Here is a 21,283-nt window from a genome sequence, read left to right on the forward strand (position 1 = left end):
GGCAGAATTAGTGTAAAAACCTGCAGTTTCAAAATATATACGGGATATAAATGGGAATAGATATATAAAAGAATATGTTGAGATAACTTGGCGTATGCAGGAAGATGAAAAGAAATGTAAAGAACCACAGAAAGAGGGGGAAGGGAGTCAGAGCTTGAAATGTTAAAATTATGATTGAGTAATTGTTGTAATATATACCGTATTTTTCGCTCTATAAGACGCACCAGACCACAAGACGTGGAGGAGGAAAAAAAGAAAAACAATATTCTGAATCTCAGAAGCCAGAACAGCAAGAGGGATCGCTGCGCAGTGAAAGCAGCAATCCCTCTTGCTGTTCTGGCTTCTGGGATAGCTGCGCAGCCTGCATTCGCTCCATAAGACGCACACACATTTCCCCTTACTTTTTAGGAGGGAAAAAGTGAGTCTTATAGAGCAAAAAATACGGTAAATGAAAATTATAAATAAAAAATAAAAATAGAATATTCCCTATCAGTAGATTTATTGTGCGGTAGATCAAAGGTTAGCTGCTCAACTGAAAACCTATAATAGCAAAAAAGGAACCAAGAGTTCCAAATATGCAGAGAATATTCTAATCAACACAAGAAATTTTATTATATCTTTTCTGAAAATTACTGTGTCAACTTTTGAGCTTTATAGCAGCTTTCTGGCATTCTGGAACATAATCATGCTGCAGTTTGATTAACCAAGAGCTGAAATACTCTTTAGCAAGCCTCCCCTCCCCGCCCACAACTCCCCAAGAAAATAAAAATATACAATCCAGGTTGCAGACTGCAAAAAATCTAGCAAGTGAATCTAATAGCTTTCAGCACTGCATGTCCATACTTTGTATCAGCAGCGAGATCTGTAATCATCATGTGCATTGCAGTGAGTTTTAGTGCCTGACCTACTGGGTTCAATCATGAAAGCTTCCGTTCTGCAATGATTACCTCTTGAGGGAACATTAAATATGTTTGGAAGAATGGTTGAGAGCTACCAGTTCCACACACAATTGAAGGACTGCAAATAGTATACAGGAGATGGATGGCCCCAGGTCTCTGCATACCAGGGAACTTACTAAATATGGGAATTAGCTGCCACTGTAATGTATTTCAAGGGCCGTACAGTGTAAATATATCCACTTCTCCTGGTCCGAACCAGATAATTAAAAAATAGGCTTTTATTTTTTAAAAAAGTAAATAATGGGATGGATCTACAAATGGGGAGGAAGGTGATTTTTGTTTATTCCGCCTTCCCCGTGCCCCCTGGAAAGTTGCTGCAGAGGGATGGGGGACCCCCTCAGACAGCACGTGAGGTGGCACAGAGGGCCACAGAGAGAAATGGTATCAGAAAAAATGTAATAATCATATTTATTACTCATACCCTACCCATCTGGCCGGGCCTCCCCAGTCACTCTGGGCGGCTCCCAACAGAATATTAAAAACATGATAAAGCATCAAACATTAAAAACTTCCCCAAACAAGGCTGGCTTCAGATGTCTTATAAAAGTTAGATAGTTGTTTATTTCCTTGACATCTGATGGGAGGCCCTACCAAGAAGGCCTTCTGCCTGGTTCCCTGTAACTTGGCTTCTCGCAGTGAGGGAACCGTCAGAAGGCCCTGAGAGCTAGACCTCAGTGTCTGGGCTGAACGACGAAGTGGAGACGCTCCTTCAGTTATACTGGGCTGAGGCCGTTAAGGGCTTCAAAGGTCAGCACCAATACTTTGAATTGTGCTTGGAAACGTACTGGGAGCCAATGTAGGTCTTTCAGGACCGGTGTTATATGGTCTCAGCGGTCACTCCCCATCACCAGTTTAGCTGCCGCATTCTGGATTAGCCCCATGTAGAGCGAATTGCAATAGTCCCAGAGGGAGATAACTAGAGCATGCACCACTCTGGCGAGACAGTCTACAAGTAGGTAGGGTCTCAGCCTGCGTACCAGGCTGAGTTCAATAATTAAAATTTTGTAATTTAAAGGGTAGCATTTTGTAGCCTTAAGTTCTCTTGCTAGAAAAAGAAGAAACCATACACAAGCTTAACATGAATCAACAGGGCAATGAAGCAATAAAAGAAAGAAAAAGAAAAAGTTTTTGCTCTTCTAGGCCACATCAACAGAAGTATAGTGTCCAGGTCAAGGGAAGTAATAGTCCCACTCTATTCTGCCTTAGTCAGACCACACCCAATTCTGGATGCCACAATTTAAGGAAAATATTGACAAGCTGGAACGTGTGCAGAGAAGGGCAACCAAGATGATCAAAGGTCTGGAAACCAAGCCTTATGAGGAATGGTTGAGGGAGCAGGGTATGTTTAACCTAGAAAAGAGGAGACTGAGAGGAGATATAACAGCCATCTTCAAATATCTCAAGGGCTGTCACATGGAAGAGGGAGCAAGCTTGTTTTCTCCTGCTCCAGAGAAATGACATAAGAAGTGTCTCTGTTCCTGAAAGTCTGAGGCTGTATTCACATCCCTGCTAACAGTGCACTCACTGCATTTCCAGTGCTGGGTTTTTAATCTCTGTTCACATGGTGTTATCTAAAATGCATATGTATCCTGCACTTTGTTTGGGAGGATGCTGCTGTAGCTTCTCAAACAACCTTCACACTGACTGCGGTTGTTAAGCCATTCCTAATTCTTCTTTAGTCAAGATGCGATGTGTACACAAACAGAAACTAATCTGACACCAGGGAAGCTGTACTGATGTGAACAGCTGGCGGTGGCGGGAAGGGGCGGCAGCAGGGGAAAGAGCTGTAAAAGGCATTGGGGGAAGCAACTTCACTGGTAATGTGAACACACCCTCAGTTGCTCTATGGGGTTACAATCATGCAGATGACATTCTAACAGGAAATTGGTCACAGGAAAAGGGGACTGTGAACAAACCCACATGTGCTGAAAGATGCTTGGAATATCTCCCAATAAATACACAGGCCTAACTGTTTCACCTGAGAACAATCATGATAACCAAAGAGTAGAATTGACGTTCTTTAAGAAACACAATGCAATCAGAACACTGAGAACATGCTTCCTCAAACTCAGCCCTCCAGATGTTTTTGGCCTACAACTCCCATGATCCCTAGCTAGCAGGACCAGTGGTCAGGGATGAGGGGAATTGTAGTCTCAAAACATCTGGAGGGCCGAGTTTGAGGAAGCCTGATTTAGAAGATTTCAGCAAAATGTCTCTTCATAGATCACTTCCCTCACAAAAGCACAACTGAATATAAAATATTAAGCGAGCAATAACTTGGTTTCCATTGAACGCAGAAACGAATCTAGAACCACACATCCTAAATTTGGAAGTCATTGCCTTTCAGTGGAAAGTCAGTGTTCTCATTAAGTTTTGAAAGCAAAAGAAAACAATTTCCTCTTTGACCTTGTTCCTTATAGAAGGAATTCAGGCCTTGGAGACTTCATATTTTCCAATCTGCTGCCTCACTGATTGTGGTAATATTTGTGAGCTGTTGGGGCTGGATCTCCCTTCAGGCCTGGTTAAGCAAGACAAGACACTGGGAAATTGTCATGCCTCGTTGCACCACTACGATGGGAGAGCTGCTGCCTTATTTGCCCACCAAGCTCTGCCAAAAGCAACATTACTTAAATTGTAGGTACTCAAAACTTAAAGCAAGCTTGCTTGAAGGAATGTTAAACTTTGAAAACCGATCATTTGCAAGCATGCATGTTCTAGGAAAAGGTACTTACAATCTTCTTGCAAGCACTCACCAGCAGCAAGCCTTTTAAAATAAGCTTATTATGATTGCTCTTCAATCATCATAATATTGGGCTCTGGTGTGTGTGGCTGGGGGGACTACCCCCAAATTGGATAGAGGCAGCTGCTATGAGGGGGAGTTACACTAGCAGAAGTTGCCGCCTCATGATTTTTTGTGATGCTCTCAGACCGCAGCACCGCACTGCACCCCATTTAGCAATGTCCCCTTTCTTTCCCTTGGGAAAAACCTTTCAGATGCTCTGGGGGTTGCCTGAGGAGCAGGGAAGTCAGCTTCTGCCAGTCTCAGCCACACAGTCTTCTCTGAATCCAGCGTATTATTTAGATACATACCTGATTTTTAAACACGAGATTAACAGAATGGCAAAAGTGTTGAACTCCAAAAAGGAAGGAAAGAGTCTCAAATTATAAATAGAATCATAGAATCATAGAATCATAGAATCATAGAGTTGGAAGAGACCACAAGGGCCATCGAGTCCAACCCCCTGCCAAGCAGGAAACACCATCAGAGCGCTCCTGACATATGGTTGTCAAGCCTCTGCTTAAAGACCTCCAAAGAAGGAGACTCCACCACACACCTTGGCAGCAAATTCCACTGTCGAACAGCTCTTACTGTCAGGAAGTTCTTCCTAATGTTTAGGTGGAATCTTTTTTCTTGTAGTTTGGAACCATTGCTCCGTGTCCGCTTCTCTGGAGAAGCAGACAATACAAGTGAAATGAATAGCACAGAGAAAACCCAAGATCTAAAGATCTATACTATTTAACTATGGTGGATGTCTATCTGTCATGGATGCTTTAGCTGAGATTCCTGCAATGAACTAGATGGCCCTTGGGGTCCCTTCCAACTCTACGATTCTGCGATTCTTTGTTTCTCCTTAACTTACCCTAAACATGCATTCCGACTTTCAGCAGAACACATGAGGGCACAACCGGTCTAGGGGGCATGGGAACCAGGTATGCCAAATTTCTCTCAACACATCCAAACATCCAATCTCTGTATTCCTGACCAATGTGCGTTCAGCATGTGGGGCTGAAGGGATATTCTAAGTACCGTATTTTTCGTTCTATAAGACGCACCAGACCATAAGACGCATCTAGTTTTTGGAGGAGGAAAACAAGAAAAAAAAATATTCTGAATCCCAGAAGCCAGAACAGCAAGAGGGATCTGGCTTCTGGGATAGCCTCTTGCTGTCCTGGCTTATGGGATACCCGTGTGCAGCCTCTCCCGGGCAGTGGGATGAAGGCTAACCCTGCCTGAAAGAGGCTGCGCATGGCGAAGGCAGAAGCCAGGACAGCAAGTGGGATCGCTGCGCACACACGCTCCACGTGGCTCTTTAAAGGGAGCGCTGAGCAGAGCCTCCCGCCTGCATTCGCTCCATAAGACGCACACACATTTCCTCTTACTTTTTAGGAGGGGGAAGTGCGTCTTATAGAGTGAAAAATAAGGTACATTCAGATGAGCATGGCTAGAAGCCCCTGCAATCGGAAATCTTGCATGATTAGCTGAATGTGCTTAGTCTCTTCTTTCAGAGGTGAGTCCTCCCACCGCAGGGTAGCTAGGTCATCTCTACCAACCTTAAAGAAAGATTTTAAGTCAAAGTATGACAGATACTTGTATGAGGTCCTTACGCAGCTGAAGGGAAGGGAACAACTGCTCAGCTAATCTTCACCAATAATCTTAACTCTCTCTGAGCAAAGACTCAGACTGGGGAGAGTGGATATGTCACAGACCACAGAGACATGGTTACCCTTGCCCTTCTACTTTCCAAGACCCAGAAATATTTCACCTGTCCTGCTTATCACTACATATACTAATCTTGTGTCAGACGTATTGCACAGGCACTCCACAAAACAGCAGCATCTTAAAGCAAAAGATGTGGCTTAGGAGGTTAACATCTAATATTCTTCTGTCACATGTTGCTATGTCAGTCTTCACAGAGCATGCTTTTATGAGCTTTATTATTATAAATCTAGTGACAATCAAGAAGCTATGCAAAGCCAATTTATATAACTTATTATACAAAGCAGCTTTTATACAAAACAGTTACTGGCAGGTAGCCATGTCAGAGAAGGAAAGGCATCGTTATGAGCCGCCCATCGTTAGAACGTTTCTGTTGTTCTCATTACTTGAAAGCAGGAAAGCCTCTTAAAGTTTTTTGATCCAAGCTGTCATTTGTTAGGGAATGGGGACAAGACAAATGACTGTAAAGCAATGCAATTGGGTTTCTTACCTCTGCAATGTCTTACTTGACTCCCATGAAACATTTTTCCCCCTGTTATTCATTCTTGCCATGTTAAAGTAAACTTATGGACTACCCAGAAACAGATGAATGCAATCAGTCTAGCAGAAATGATATCTTTTCACCAAAGGAAAGCAAATAGCTTTGCTTCCCCTATAACAACTATTTCTGAAACTTAATTCAGTCTTTAAATAGTTTGTACAACATTAAACACAAGGTCAGGCTCAGGGAGCAATAATTATTAAAGATTAAGGAGAATACTGAAGTACTTTGTGTTTTGCTGAACAGTTAAATCAACTGAGAGTTTCGCTTTCTTTTTTGATGTTAAATGATACTATTGATTCTCTCCCCCCCCCCAACATAATTGACAACGACTGACCTAGGCATCCAAGGAAAGTCTGTTTCAAAAAAAAATATGGATCAATCAAGGGTCACAGATAGAGTAAGAAGAAGCCCTGCACTGAGATGCTTGTATTTATTGTCCTTGGTATGGTGGCACTGTGGTCTAAACCACTGAGCCTCTTGGGCTTGCTGATCAGAAGGACGGCGGTTCAAATCCGCACAACGGGGTGAGATCCCATTGCTGCTGCCAACCTAGCAGTTTGAAAGCACACCACTGAAAGCAGATGCTGCGGCGGGAAGGTAAATGGCATTTCTGTGTGCTCTGGTTTCCATCACGGTGTTCCGTTGCACCAGTAGCAGTTTAGTCATGCTGGCCACATGACCTGGAAAAGCTGTCTGCGGACAAATACCGGCTCCCTCAGCCTAAAAGCAAGATGAGCGCCGCAACCCCATAGTCGCCTTTGACTGGACTTAAACGTCCAGGGGTCCTTTGCCTTTATTTGTGGGATAAAATGTATGTGAAATTAAGCAAATACACTTTTAATTAATCAAACAGTGCCTTAGGACACAATGCTCAACAACATGGGTAGGCAAACTAAGGCCCGGGGGCAGGACCCGGCCCAATCGCCTTCTAACTATGGCCCGGACGGTCCAGAAATCAGCATGTTTTTACATGAGTAGAATGTGTGCTTTTATTTAAAATGCATCTCTGGGTTATCTGTGGGGCATAGGAATTCGTTCATTCCCCCCCCCCTTCCAAAATGTAGTCCTGCTCCCCACAAAGTCTGAGGGAAAGTGGACCAGCCCCCTGCTGAAAAAGTTTGCTGGCCCCTGCTCAGCAACATACACTGCTATCTAAATGTCCTGAGAACTTTGCTCTAGTGTTAGATATAAGCCAGTTTGTTAACTGCAGGGATGTGAATGACACAAACACTCAAAAGCTACTGGATCTTAAAATTTTGATTTATATGACATGTTGCATGAATAATGGACATCAGTTATAGCTTGGCTATGATCAGAGGATATGTGAATTAGTCATTATCTTATTACAAAGTTCTAATTACATGATTTTGACAATCTGTCCTTTTATTTCATTCAGAAGTAAGATATGAGATGCCGAATGTTCGATCTGTTTTGGAAGCTCTGACTTTGGAAGCCTTGCTCCCTTCCTAACACACACACAGAGAGAGAGAGAGAGAGAGAGATAGAGAGAGAGTCCACATTGGCAAGAGCATCAAAGCAAGTCTTGGTTTTGGGAAGCAGATTACAACTCTGACAATGTGTTCAACTGTAGCTAGGTTTTTAAACAATAAAAGCATGGGTGCCACAACGGAGAGAGTCTGGCAGTGCTTTTTCGTCATTTGAATAGAATATGACAAAGAATTCCCTGGGAATTACACTACATCATGATGTGTTATTCCCATTGGGGAATTATCTTTCAAAGTGAAGAAGGAACACTGGTTGCTGTTCCTCTGCTATTTGAAAAATTAAGAATTGTGCTGTTGTTTGTTTAGGGGAGGGGACACTCAGCTGCTTCACTGAAACAGTAAATTCCTCCATTTTTTTATGTTGTCAGTTTGAGGAAGCTCCTAATGTTTTTTTCCTTCTCTAAAAAACAGCAGAAAAGGTCCACTGGATTTTTCTGAATGACTATTGTTGTCAACATGCAGCAGTTCTAAAATCAACTCAGTTATGTTTTAATAGTCATCTAAAAATTAAATCAAAATATTTCATGTTAGTTCACAGAGCAGAAGCAGTTCTGGTCTGTGAAAGTCTCCAATTTCCACCATGGAACCACCTGAATTCACTGTTACAAATTTGAGCAAGAAAACTTATTTTGTCTTAAAGCTTGGGGGGGGGGCACTTATCAAGTATAATGAAATAGTAAACAACTACTTACTATTCTGCTCAAGCCCCCTTTATTTTGACTCCTGAATGACTAAGACTATACTGAGAACATTCCACCATTTTCAGGACGTATGTTATTACAATTTGCTCTTTTTCACCTCCCACACTACGTAGGTGTTTTAGTGTTGATAAAGTTATGAAACTGAATAGCTCTTAAGCAATTAAGAAAAACAATATTTCTCTCCTTTCCAGAATTACAAGATATGCATGCATTTCACACTAACTATTTGGGCACAATGGCACCAGTCTCATACAAAGATCTCTCCTAACTGCTTTTGTTCATGTTCTAATGGGAGCAGAATTGAATGCATTTTAGGAGAGAAAGTTCTTGTTCATCAGTAAGTGGCACACACACATATACATGTACACACATATTTCTAAAAGAAAAAGGTCTGTAACTTAGAATCTCAGGCTCCCAATATCCAGAGGGATAATAAATGTATCAGAGAGAACTATAAGACTGGAAACTCAGTGGGAAGTAGTCTCAGAGCTGGGTAGAATGTCAAAGAAACCCTGCAGATCAAAGGCAGTGATGAATACAGAAATCTTTCTTCTTTCTCAAAACCATAACACACTCTTTAAAGAGGCACCCTGACCTGAAAATTACTCCATATGAAATCCAGGTTACTCCCAATTATAGAAATATCAGAAACCGTGCAGGACATTTTTGGAAAGTTGGATGATTCATATTACAAACTTTTTATTTAATTTGAAAGCAAATGTTATAATTAGGCAAACAAACCTCTGTTCTTTTATATAGCAGCAAAGGTCCTAAATGGTTTTCTCACCTTTAAACCTCTAGTATTCTTCACTCTTGCATCAAAATAGACTGCTTGTAAAATGATAGCAGAAGCACCCCTGTCTGACTTTTTGGGAGACAGTCCCCCACTGTCTAGGAATCATTGTGAATCACTCTGAGAACCCTGTGGAAGGATATTTGACTTGTTTCTGCCATTCAGAAATGGGAATGGCTGGATGGCAGCTGAAATACATTTAAATAGTGTAAAAGTGCCGTGGGAAAGGAGTGGCAGTAGGAGTGCCTCGTGTTATTTTATATCTCCGTTTCAAAATAAGTTCTACAATAATGAACATTACGCTTCCTGTCTTTCACACGTACACACTGACTCACTATCTCACACACATTTTCTCTATCTACCCCCAGAGCCCTTTCAAACGATGGGGAAAGTGGAACACAGTAATCAATAGTCTACGGGTGTTTTTCTTTTTTTGTGCCCTTGATTTGATGGGTATGGATCCTGGCATATTTTTCCTTATAGCCAATGAACAAAAGAGCACAGGTGTGAGGCTGTCAGAGGGCGATCTTAACATGAAACCTGCACTAGGTGAGCAATAGGCGCTGCTATTTGGATAAACCCTATCATTGGAAATTGGTTATTTTATTTCAGTGAAATAGAAAGTTTGCAACTCCATCAATTCTGCCACTGATCCCCCCCCCCGAACTATTATATAGTGTTTTGAGCCTGTCCACAAAATGAATAATTATTTTATATGTGAAAGCTTTCATTATGTGGGTTTAGAATTTTTCTTGAGACCAGTTACAATGCATTCCTGTTCAGACATGCACAAGAGAACGCAGAAATTTTCAATATTTTTCTTACCTCTCCTAGGACTCTCATGGTTGAAGAGAATACCATTCACAGCAAAGAGATTGTAGGCCTCCCTGAAGTTCACCACAATCCAATATGCATATAGCTTGGCTGCCCCTATAACAATAATTGTAGCTTATTTATTGAAAATGTTAATTTAACCCCTCTCCAAATAGGCAAAACCACATTATTTCCATCTTTCCATTTTTATTTTTATTTCACAAAGAGAGAGAATGCTTTAAGGAAAAACAAGTAAGGTTTTTAATGGAAATGGTAGCTTATATCCAACAAGCAGTGACAGATCACATTCACATTGTAGGATTTGTACTGGGTAAGAAATGTGGAGGGGGAAAAAATGCAGAGTAGAATGTAGAAAATGTTACTGCCTTCACTTTAAACTTTGGTACAAAAGCCTTCAGTTTTAGCAGGCCAGCTTGTAAACTGTCGTTCCAGAAAATAAGTTAAGATCTAAAATTGGTTGCAACCTCAAGATTTGTGATGCCAGACTCCCATTTGCCTCGAACTTTTGTGCCTCCATCAGCACAAATAACTTTGTGCTTCATGGCAGCTAATTAGGATGCAATATGTAGGCAGGGACAAGCATAGACATAAGCTTACATACTTACCATATGGTGATCTGGGATAAAAAGGAGTGGTCTCCTTTTGCGGTATTTCTTGCACTTTCCCATAAAGCTCACTTGTTGAAGCTTGGTAGAACTTCACAGAGTCTATGAGGCCGCATGTCTTGATAGCATCAAGCAACCGTAAAGTGCCAATTCCATCAACATCAGCAGTATATTCAGCCAAATCAAAAGATATCTGTCACAGCAGAAATAAAGACCGAACAAACACTAAAATACTTGGCAAAATGTTTCAGCATTAAATTGTTGCACTTAAGGTTTCAACCATGCTTATTAGCAAAACTGCAAGATTGCATACACAAACACACATATATTTGCCATAGGCATATGAGGCATTTTTAAATTTTAAATTTTGCAAATTTCATTCTTACATGCATATAGATGCAGAGATATATATATGGAGCATCAGATAAATGTGGATCCTTTTCTCATGGATCTTTGTTCTGTCCTATTTCCCGAAGAGAAACTATCTGAGTGTGTGTTGCTATGCACTGATTTCACTTCTAATCTGTACAAAGTTATTCATTAGACTGATATTCTAATCAGTAAACTTCAGGTTAACCTACAATGAAAGCCACAAAAGTATAAAGGAAAGACGAGTGTCTTTTGTTTGCTAAATTACCACCACAATCGCAAAAGTTGCTTAACACTGAAACTGAGAAGGCTATTGCTACCACCATTCACATTACACAGGGAATAGCATCTTGACTTTCAAACTTTCATTTGCAATATGAATTGCTCTACTTTAGAAGCAGAAATAAAATTTGCCACTTCAATTCAGCAAGTCGGAATACACTTAAATGTACTTTTGTGCAAGTCACACGAATCTTTCTAAAGGCCTCACACGTCTTACGTCTTTTATCACCCGCATGGCTGTTGGAAAATCGGAAACTAAAGCTTCTTCCACCTCCACCACTCTGCCAGATGGAGCTTTATTTGTTGAATTTTCCCCAATTCTACAACTATTAAAGGCACAGGAACCTTGCCAGAAAAGGTGGCAGCTTTATCCACACCTCAACATTCCCCACGGCTACTGAGAGGACTCCCCAAGGACCTAGGTATCTGGATATGTATTAGCAACCTCTCCAGGAGCTAAAGCTTAATATAGACAGCTGAAGGACAATGGATTGCCTAAAAAAAAAAAAAAAAACTCGGCCGCAAAAGGAGGAAGATAGGGCAGGCCTGCATAAGGCTGGAAACCCTAAAGCAAATAGAGATTTGTGGGTCTGGTTTCCTGAGAAACTGCTTTTATTACAAGCATATATATACATATATACTATATTGGAAAGGTCCAAAGGTGAAGTCATTCTCTGTTCATTGATGGGATAATGAAAGAGATCATTAAGTGGTTGTCATAGCAGGGGCGGCATAGTTGGACAGGATTGGTGGTGCTGGCATGCACGAGATTCCCAAGGGGTGACCATACCACCCTGTCCCCTGCACATTGTTTTCTTTTAAAAGGCTGAAAACAATTACCCCCAAACTTTGCCAGGACTGACAAAATACTGGAGTCAGTATAAGGCAGTTCCTTATAGCCCTATAGAGTTTTACACATTATTTCCTTCTGAAATATGTAGATGCTTTTTTTGTGGGAAGGTTCATGCTTTTTTCACACTGTGCAAATTTTGGATGTCTTTGCCAAATTACAGCACTGTATATGAGCCCCACAGAAAAGTATTTTTAGGCCGCCTACTCACACGTACCTATTTTATTAATGTTTTGCTTTGCTATAGCCTACAGTCTTGGTTAGTAAAAAAATGTTTTACATTCACTAACCAAAGCGCGTAGGCTCAAGAAAAGCAAAATGTCAATAAAATAGGTATATGTGAGTAGGTTGCTATGAGATAATTCTTAATTACTATAGGTGTTTTCAGATAAATGACAAATTCAAGCCCTCTGTATCTTCCAGACAGGGGTGGAATATTGGCATAACACTATATTTATGTGGACTTGTACTAAAGAAGGAAGTATTATCAGTGCGCAAAGGCTTTCACTTGAAGATATGTGTCACGTCTAATTGGGAACTGCAACAAAATGTTGTGATGTATACCTAGCGCATTTGATGTCACCCAGGCTCCACATACCAGTATGGCTAGAACTACAGCACTTCTTTTGGGGGTTGGCTTAAATTCCAAACAGCAGTCAAGTTTGAGTCCCCTCAACTATACAGAGGTTTTCTTCAAGGGTCACCTCATGATTCCAACTTCCCTTATCCCATAACCCCTAGGCTGATAGGAAGCAAGATGTTTGGTTTCCTTCAGCTTAGCCAGCCAACTGAGGGCCGTACAAATATATAGTCCTCTGACTATTATTGTTATCATGTGGAACCAATATTTTTCAACACAGTTTTCTATCACCAACTTTAGAGGAAGTGACATACGCAAGCAGGAAGTATTCACTAAGATACGGTGTCAACTGAAGCCATGTGGTATAAATGAAATAATATAGAATCATAGAACTGTAGAGTTGGAAGGGATCCCAAATGTTTTCTAGTTCAACCCCTTGCGATGCAGGAATATACAGGTGGGTCAAACCTGTGACCTTGGCGTTATCTGTACCACGCTCTGACCAACTGAGCTAACTGGCCTTTTTTGTTATGATTTACTTTAACAAAAGCGTCCAATGAGCTCAGTGGTACAGGTTACAGACACTTCAGGTGACAGATGTTTCAGGTTACAGGCTCTGCTAACCCAGAAATAGTACCTCGGGTTAAGAACTTTGCTTCAGGATGAGAACAGAAATTGTGTGGCAGCGGCGTGGCGGCAGCAGCAGGAGACCCCGTTAGCTAAAGTGGTACCTCAGGTTAAGAACAGTTTCAGGTTAAGAACGGACCTCCAGAACGAATTAAGTTCTTAACCCAAGGTACCACTGTAGATCAATACATCAATTAAAAGAAACAAGACACATAAAAAAATACTACAGCCTTTACTAAAATGCCCCACCTGAAATGCCTGTTGCAAAAGGTAACTCTGCATAACTGTAAACAAGCAGACTGTTAAAATTTAAATGATAAATCCCTAATGTTCTCTCCCACAAAAAAACCTGGGAATTTTAACCTGTACTGCTTAGAGTTCCCACTACTATGGGAAGAAGGAGCACAGAACAAATATGAAACAAAGTAATACGCAATACATCAGCTCTCCCACTGATTGCGAGTCTTGGAAAATATCCTCTTGGAGGGAAATGGGCTGGGAGCATGGCTTGATATGAGGTGTTCTTCTCTCCCCCACAACAATACTTAATCCAGGTGTCTGCTGACTTGAGCACTTTTGCCAAGTTCAAATCAAACAGAAGTTTAGAGAGTAAAAATAAAATAAAATACAACACTTGGGAGTTTGCCAGCGGAGTACATAATATAGGTCCGCCGATATCCTCCCACAATCTCCCACAGTGGTACCTCAGGTTAAGAACTTGCTTCAGGATGAGAACAGAAATTGTGTGGCGGCGGTGCAGCGGCAGTGGGAGGCCCCATTAGCTAAAGTGGTACCTCAGGTTAAGAACAGTTTCAGGTTAAGAACGGACCTCCAGAACGAATTAAGTTCTTAACCCGAGGTACCACTGTATCAGGTTTCTCAAGTCTCCCTTAGCATTCAATCATCCTTGGTACAACTGTCCTAACTCTTCAGTGATATCAGAGCAGCCAAGTCAATAGCAATCAGAAAGGAGCCCTATGTCTATCTGGGCTCATGATGACAATATAGCAGGAGATCTAATGGTAGACAGAGCATTCATAGTTCCTCTGCTTGTCAAAGTTTTCTGTGACAGCAGTTCGGCCATATGACACCTATGCCCTATGAACATGCTAGTTTGCATATCAGGTGATTAGATAAACGTTATGGGCTCTGGTGGGATTATAATCCCTTTTTATATTTTAAATTTCACTGCATCTATTATGTTTCTGGGTTCACACACACTATCTATGCACCTTCGCTATTAATCTCTCCATCACAGAAGGAATGAAAAGATTTTACAGCAATAACATACTGGTGTGGAGGAAACAACAAGGAAAAATATAAGGTGGTATATTAGAGAATGTAAAAACTTCAAAATGGCTACTTGTCCCAAGTATGTATTCCCACATGCAAAACAATCCTAAGCATGTTTATCACCAGCAAAATACAGCTGAGTTCAAGAGAATTTACTGCCTAGTAAGGATGTTTAAGATCACACCCTTTTGCTATTAATTTGAAGGAGCCGAGGAACTATCAGGTTATATAGGGCAAGGAATTAATTTTTTTAAGCAAATTGTTTGAAGCCTCAATTAACATAAACATTTTAACAGTGGGAGAGAGAATGCTAATATTTTTCAACATCATTTTTCAAGAAGCTTATCACTCTCACACACCCAAATTCTGCAGTGCAGCCAGGGAAGGATTTACAGTTTGAAATGTTCCAACATCAATGATCAGTGACACAGTAATGCTTCAAACGTTTTCTTATATGGTGAAATCCAGCTGTCCTAAAGGCTTTAAACATCTTTCCCCCCCTTTTTTAAAGCCCCAAAGGGTAGTCTTGCAAAGTCACTAGAGAACTTTAGCAAGGGAGTTGTAAAAGGATAACCAATTCATTTTGCTTTATAGGAGTCATGGGAATCAACGACAATGAATAAAATGTGGGAGGGAAAAGGTGACTTTGAAAATTTCCTTTCAGTGTTTTGTTATTAATTTTTATACAGGCAGCTGAATAAATGGCTGGTTGACATCTAATTCCCTTTTAAAACCTTGTGGAAGGGGGGGATTTTTGGGTTGTCTTTGTTTTTATTTTTAGTATGTGTTTTGTGTTTTTTTATACAGGTACTGTGAACTGCCCTGAGATTGATGGGTATAATATACAAACAAACAAAATAAATTATTTTAATCAGTATTTTTCTTTTTTCTCTTTTTAAAAAAGGTAGCTTCAAGTATGCAGTATATCATGGCGGTTCTGTAAATTTACCAGTATATCTTCAGATTGGGACTATTTAAACAAAGAAAACTGACAATTTCTGAAGCAATGGACTAGCTTCCTTTGAATTAACCAGACTTAACCACAATCTGCCACTCTGAACAGCATAACAAAGAGTTGTTGACCTAATGAAAAAGTTTTTTTTCCAAACTCTTCCTGCCAGTCACATAGGAGGAGGAAAGTGGGAGTATACAAGCCTTGGGAGAGCTAGAGCCATTCACATTGAAAACCATGACTTAGTGTGACATCAGAACATTTCTTACATCAGTACAGTGGCCCATAGATTTTGTTCAGCTACCCACTTTTTGTGCTGCGATCTCAGCACTGCACTGGTTCATGCTGCTGCAAATGCCATGAAGGGAAGGCTTGACTATAGTAGTTCACACTGATTTTTTTAATTGTAAGGTTTTGTGGTATTTTTTGCTAATAGTTAAGCTGTGTATTGTATTTATTACTTGCTGTTCACTGCTCTGGGGTTCTCTTGGGATGTTCAGTGATTTATAAATATAATTAAAATGAAAGTGTGTGTGTGTGAGAGAGAATATCCATCATATAAGATCGAGCTTGAAAAAGTTAAGTTTAGGACTTTGAGAATTTTCCAGTATGTGAGATGAAACTGAAGTTTCCATATATATATATATTTAAAAAGGTAAATAAGATAATGGAATTCTGCATCAGTACAAGATCTAAAGAAAACACACAGAGTATCTCAGAAAGAAAGGAAACAGGCATGTTACAGATTTGGGTTACAAATTCAAGCACATCACTGTTTTAAGTTTCAGTTACTGTGACTCTCCACAGCAGTTTTATTAAAAACTGTCAGTACTTCTTTGCTTTCCTTATTAAAATTGCTGTTAGAAATACAGTGCTCAAAGCAGATATAATTTTTCCATATACTGACAGAGTTCAATACATTTCACAAATGAAACATACACCATGGTGCAACCCATCGTTGTCTTTAAAGGTTCAGCAAGTACAATGAAAGGAGAGGTTAGGAGAAAGTGAGCAACGTTTTCCTTAAAAACCCAATATATATACCGTATTTTTTGCACCATAACACTCACTTTTTTCCTCCTAGAAAGTAAGGGGAAATGTCTGTGCGTGTTATGGAGCGAATGCCTACGGATGGCGGGGGGATCTGCTGCAGTCGTAAGCAGAGGATCCATGGTTCCCCTTCCTTCCCTCCTCCGTGACTTGCTTTGAAACAGCAAAGCGGGAGAAGAGCCGCTGAGTGGGGAGGAGAGAGGGACAGAGAGCCTGCTTGCTTTAAAGGAGCAAAGCAGGAGAGGAGAGGAGCCTTCTCCTCTTATACCCCTCTTCTGCATTATTAACAGCATCCTTCTCCATCCACCCCACGCATGCTCCTTGTGCCTTGAGTGCTTTTCCTTCCCTCCCCACTTAAAACGTGGTTACAAAGCATGGATCCACATGGATCCTCAGGATTTTTGCATTGGGCTACCCCAAACTCACCGTCAGATCACATGTCTGTGGCCACAGCATGAACCACAAAAATCATACATCCACTGTTTCGTTTAGAATATTTTTTTTCTTGTTTTCCTCCTCTAAAAACTATGTGCGTGTTATGGTCGGGTGCGTGTTATAGAGCGAAAAATACGGTATATATTGCTATATTATCTTATTTTTCTGTCAACTTTTAAAGGGAGGAAAGGGATTAAGGAGGAAGGTGGTTAAATGTATTCTACTTATACCCTTGGTCATAAGGAAGAAGATTGCATACATAAGGACCTACGAGTCCGCTGGATGAAGCCCATCTAATCCATCACCCTATTTACACGGCGGCCAAACAGAGGCCTGTGGGAAACCCAGAAGAAGGACCCAAACACAAGAGAATTCTCATTTACTCTGTAGGTTTACAGCAACTGGTATTCAGAAGGATGCTGCCTCTGACCATGGAGACAGAGCATAGTCATCATGGCTAGTAGCCATCCAAGCTGGTGGCCATCGCTGTGTCCTGAGTGAGTAAGTCCTCCAGTTTAACTATGCACTGCATGAGGAAGTACTGTCTTTTATCTACCCTGAATCCCCCAAGATTCAACTTCATTGGATGTCCGTGAGTTCTAGTGTTATGACAGAGAGAAACTTATCTGTCTGCTTTCTCCATTTCATGAATATTTTTTATAAACTTCTATCGTGTCACCTTTAGTTGCTTTTTCTCTAAACCACCAAGTGAAGTGCTCCCCTTGAACATCATGCTAAATACAGCAAACACTACTAAGTACAGAATGAGTCAATTATACTGCCGCTCTTAAAAATTAGTATTATTTTTCATTCTTATATATGTGCGAGAGAGAAGCTGAGTGCAATTTTCTGAAAGATTAACTGACTAAAGTGGATCCCATTCTCCGTTCAAAACAGAATGCATGCTCGTTTTGTCTCCATCGGCTCACAGTATGTAATTTAGAAGCAACTGAAGAAACTTTAGCTAAGATATGCAAAAGTAAAATATACCCAAATGCCTTAAATATACACACACATTTAGGAAGGAAGGAAGCCAGCCTGCCTGCCTGCCTGCCTGCCCGCAAACTTATGTAATTACTTGTGTGCCTCTTCTACCTATTTTCAAACACTTGCTACCTTCCAATGAGAAATCTCAACTCAGAAACTTAGGGTCTTTTGCTACACCTGTCCAGTTAACGTAAAGAGAAAGTAATGTATGAACTAGGGAGTAGCCCATATTTAGGTATAAGAAGTCTACAAAATATCTATACACAAACACATGGAGTATCTGTTAAGAGAAGCAGAAGTATCTGCCTGATGCTCACACCACCTCACGTTTAATGTTCTGATCATACAAGAATAGGCCTTCCTTCCTTTGGGTCCTAACTGATGTAAAATAGGCAATGTCAGTGTGCATCTTGACAATGACAACTGCTGCTACATGCTAATGGAAGCATTTTTCATTTTTTGTTGCGCGTGCTTAGATTTTTTTTTACTTTGCTTTCTTTATTCTTAACAAATAATGTGTACAATTCTAATGAAAGAGTGAATTAAATGCAACAGATTTGTGCTCACATCCTGTCTCCTGCATAAAATAAGGGAAGGTAACACATGCAACAACTTTCTATAATTTACAGTGGCTGTTATGAAAACACAGATTGGCTAAAGGATTTAAGAGTTGTATCCAATATTAGTCAAAGCAGACTAACTTAACTTAATGGACTCTACTGACTTAAGTCCCATAATCTTATTGGGTTTGCTCTGAGCAGAACTTTGTTAGATACAGTCCATAAGATATTAATGGGACAAGTTATGTCATTGAATGCCAATGATTTAAATGCGGATTGAGTGTAGCTAACTTAGACCGGATCCAATAATAAACACCATCATATCTTTCAATTTTTGTTTTTATGTATAAGTCAGAAACTTGGGGGTGTTTTCATTCTTCAGCAATGTAATGTAAAACAAGCAGTGAAGTTTACAAAATTTCCACACATTTCAATATACATTGGCTCTCTGTTTTAAATATAGACACGTCTAAGCATAAATAATTATAGTGTGTTCCAAAATAGCAAGCAGACAAGTTCCATTGAGTCACAGAAAATTAGTGCATCTTGATATTTTCAGGCACCTTTTTTTGGCAACATGAAAGAGGAAAAACCTTCCTAGTAACAAGTATGTAATTCTACAGTGGCTTTAATCCAATCTATTTAAAAACACCATTTCAGTGTTACACAGATCCTGCACAATTTATAGGGAGTTTCTTATGCTACGTAACTCAAGTGCATTACAAATTAACAGGCACCCAAGAGCACACAATACAACAGGGAGATAATGTAATTTGAGACTAAACCACATAATTAACATAATTGCATTTGTGTATGCTTAAAAGCATTACTGTTCCCTTAAACTATCTATTGACAAGTTTTTAATCTTGCTCCTTTGAAAACCATTGAAAACACTGGTCTCAAGAAAGCATTCAAATGAACTGAAAAGAAAACTAAGCACGGTAAAGACTCTCCTCCCTGAAAGAGAGGGGAGTGGTTGTGGGCGGGAGCCCGAGCACCGCCCAGCAGGGGACATTTGCCCCCTGCCTCCAGCTCACCTGGCTGGCGCTCACGCCCCCCCCCCCTGTGGCCATCCAACCAGGTGCCACGGAGGGGGCGTGTTTAGCAGCCTTTTGCTGCAGCGCCAGCCTCTCCCTGGCCTCATTCCTTGTCGTCCCGTTGCGAGTCATCGCCTATGCCTTCAATGTTTAGGGGTATTCCGTTAAAGGAATCTGGCGGTCGTGTATTCTGTCCGATGCCTGCTTGGCAGGAGGCCATGACACGACCCTCGGTGACAGCAGGAGGTGAGCCTATAGTTGGATCAGCATCAACAGGCTCCACCTACTGGTGAATAAACCCACTTGTTTCGATCCAATGCCTAAGCCAATACCTTTTCATTGCTGTAATCAATAAAGTTGTGGCCTTTTCTAGCCCATTAACCTTATATCACGTGTCCTTGTGTCTTCATTTCACTTTGCGGGGTCGGGTCCTTGAACCACAACAGAAACATTTGCTAAACAGATTTTTTTAAGCACAACTGAGGCTCCAACACTTTGGCTACCTCAAGAGAAGAGAAGACTCCCTGGAAAAGACCCTGATGTTGGGAAAGATGGAGGGCACAAGGAGAAGGGGACAACAGTGAATGAGATGGTTGGACAGTGTTCTCGAAGCTACGAACATGAGTTTGACCAAACTGCGGGAGGCAGTGGAAGACAGGAGTGCTTGGCGTGCTCTGGTCTATGGGGTCACAAAGAGTCGGACACGACTAAGCGACTAAACAACAACAAGAAGAAGCACAACTGATGCAAAATAATAAATCCCAATATATACAATAAATAACAGTATTTAATTTGCACAGTAGCTTTATTTTTTAAAAAATTCTTACAAAAACATTTTGCTGTTGTTTTTTTCAACTCTTTCATATAAAAGTATGACTTTCTCTTGACAGCTTTAGAGCACAATTTCATGCATGCTTATTTAGAAGAAAGTCCCACTCTGTCCAATTGGGCTTACTGCCTAGGGCAGGGGTAGGCAACCTAAGGCCCATGGGCCGGATGCAGCCCAATCGCCTTCTCAATCTTGCCCACGGATGGTCGGGGAATCAGCGTGTTTTTACATGAGTAGAATGTGTCCTTTTATTTAAAATGCATCTCTGGGTTATTTGTGGGGCCTGTCTGGTGTTTTTACATGAGTAGAATGTGTGCTTTTATCTAAAATGCATCTCTGGGTTGTTTGTGGGGCATAGGAATTCGTTCATATATTTTTTTCAAAATATAGTCCAGCCCACCACATGGTCTGAGGGACAGTGGACTGGCCCACGGCTGAAAAAGGTTGCTAACCCCTGGCTTAGGGAGTGTGTTTAAGATTCCACCCTAAATCTACATACCCTAAGAGTTTGAAGGCAGAGATCCGAACACAACCGTTTGGATGTGCTTATGCATAATTGTACTTTAGTTACCTATAAGGGCATTAGCTATCATGACAGCAAAAGCAAAGCTACTTCTTTAAAGGGGTAAAACCTACATAAGCAATTACAAATGCCTTCAAATTATCTTTTCAAAAAGCACACACCTTATTCCCAGTCAACAAGTAATTCGTACAATTAGGTGTGTTTCCACTTCATCTTATCAGGGAGAACAATCTTAAGCAGTATTACATTTCATGTAAACAACTGAGTGAACAATAGTGGCACTCAAAGTACCATGCCACAACAAAAATACATCTCACCAATGTTTTATCATTCAGCTAATAAGATAAGCCTTAAAAGGACCTGTGCTATTAGCTTCAGGTACCCAAAGGCAATTTGGAAACTGTCTTTCTCAAAAGTGAATTTCCAGGCAGACTGTGTCTTATAGTCTTTTCCCCGTCCTCTGCTGCATA

The 21,283-nt window shown here is 40.7% G+C and overlaps 1 protein-coding gene across 2 annotated transcripts in view; it reads right to left on the reverse strand.

Moving 5' to 3' along the window:
* GMDS (GDP-mannose 4,6-dehydratase) overlaps nt 1-21,283 on the reverse strand; it is a 298,993-nt gene that overhangs the window by 205,357 nt on the left and 72,353 nt on the right. For both annotated transcript variants that reach the window (XM_081873145.1, XM_081873146.1), the window contains exons 5-6: nt 10,440-10,632; nt 9,826-9,930 (exon numbers count right to left, since the gene is read on the reverse strand). In XM_081873145.1, coding sequence (XP_081729271.1) covers nt 9,826-9,930; nt 10,440-10,632 — 298 coding nt within the window. The remainder of the gene's footprint in view (nt 1-9,825; nt 9,931-10,439; nt 10,633-21,283) is intronic.

Source organism: Podarcis erhardii, assembly GCF_964252035.2.
Source record: "Podarcis erhardii genome assembly, chromosome: 8".
NCBI lineage: Eukaryota > Metazoa > Chordata > Lepidosauria > Squamata > Lacertidae > Podarcis > Podarcis erhardii.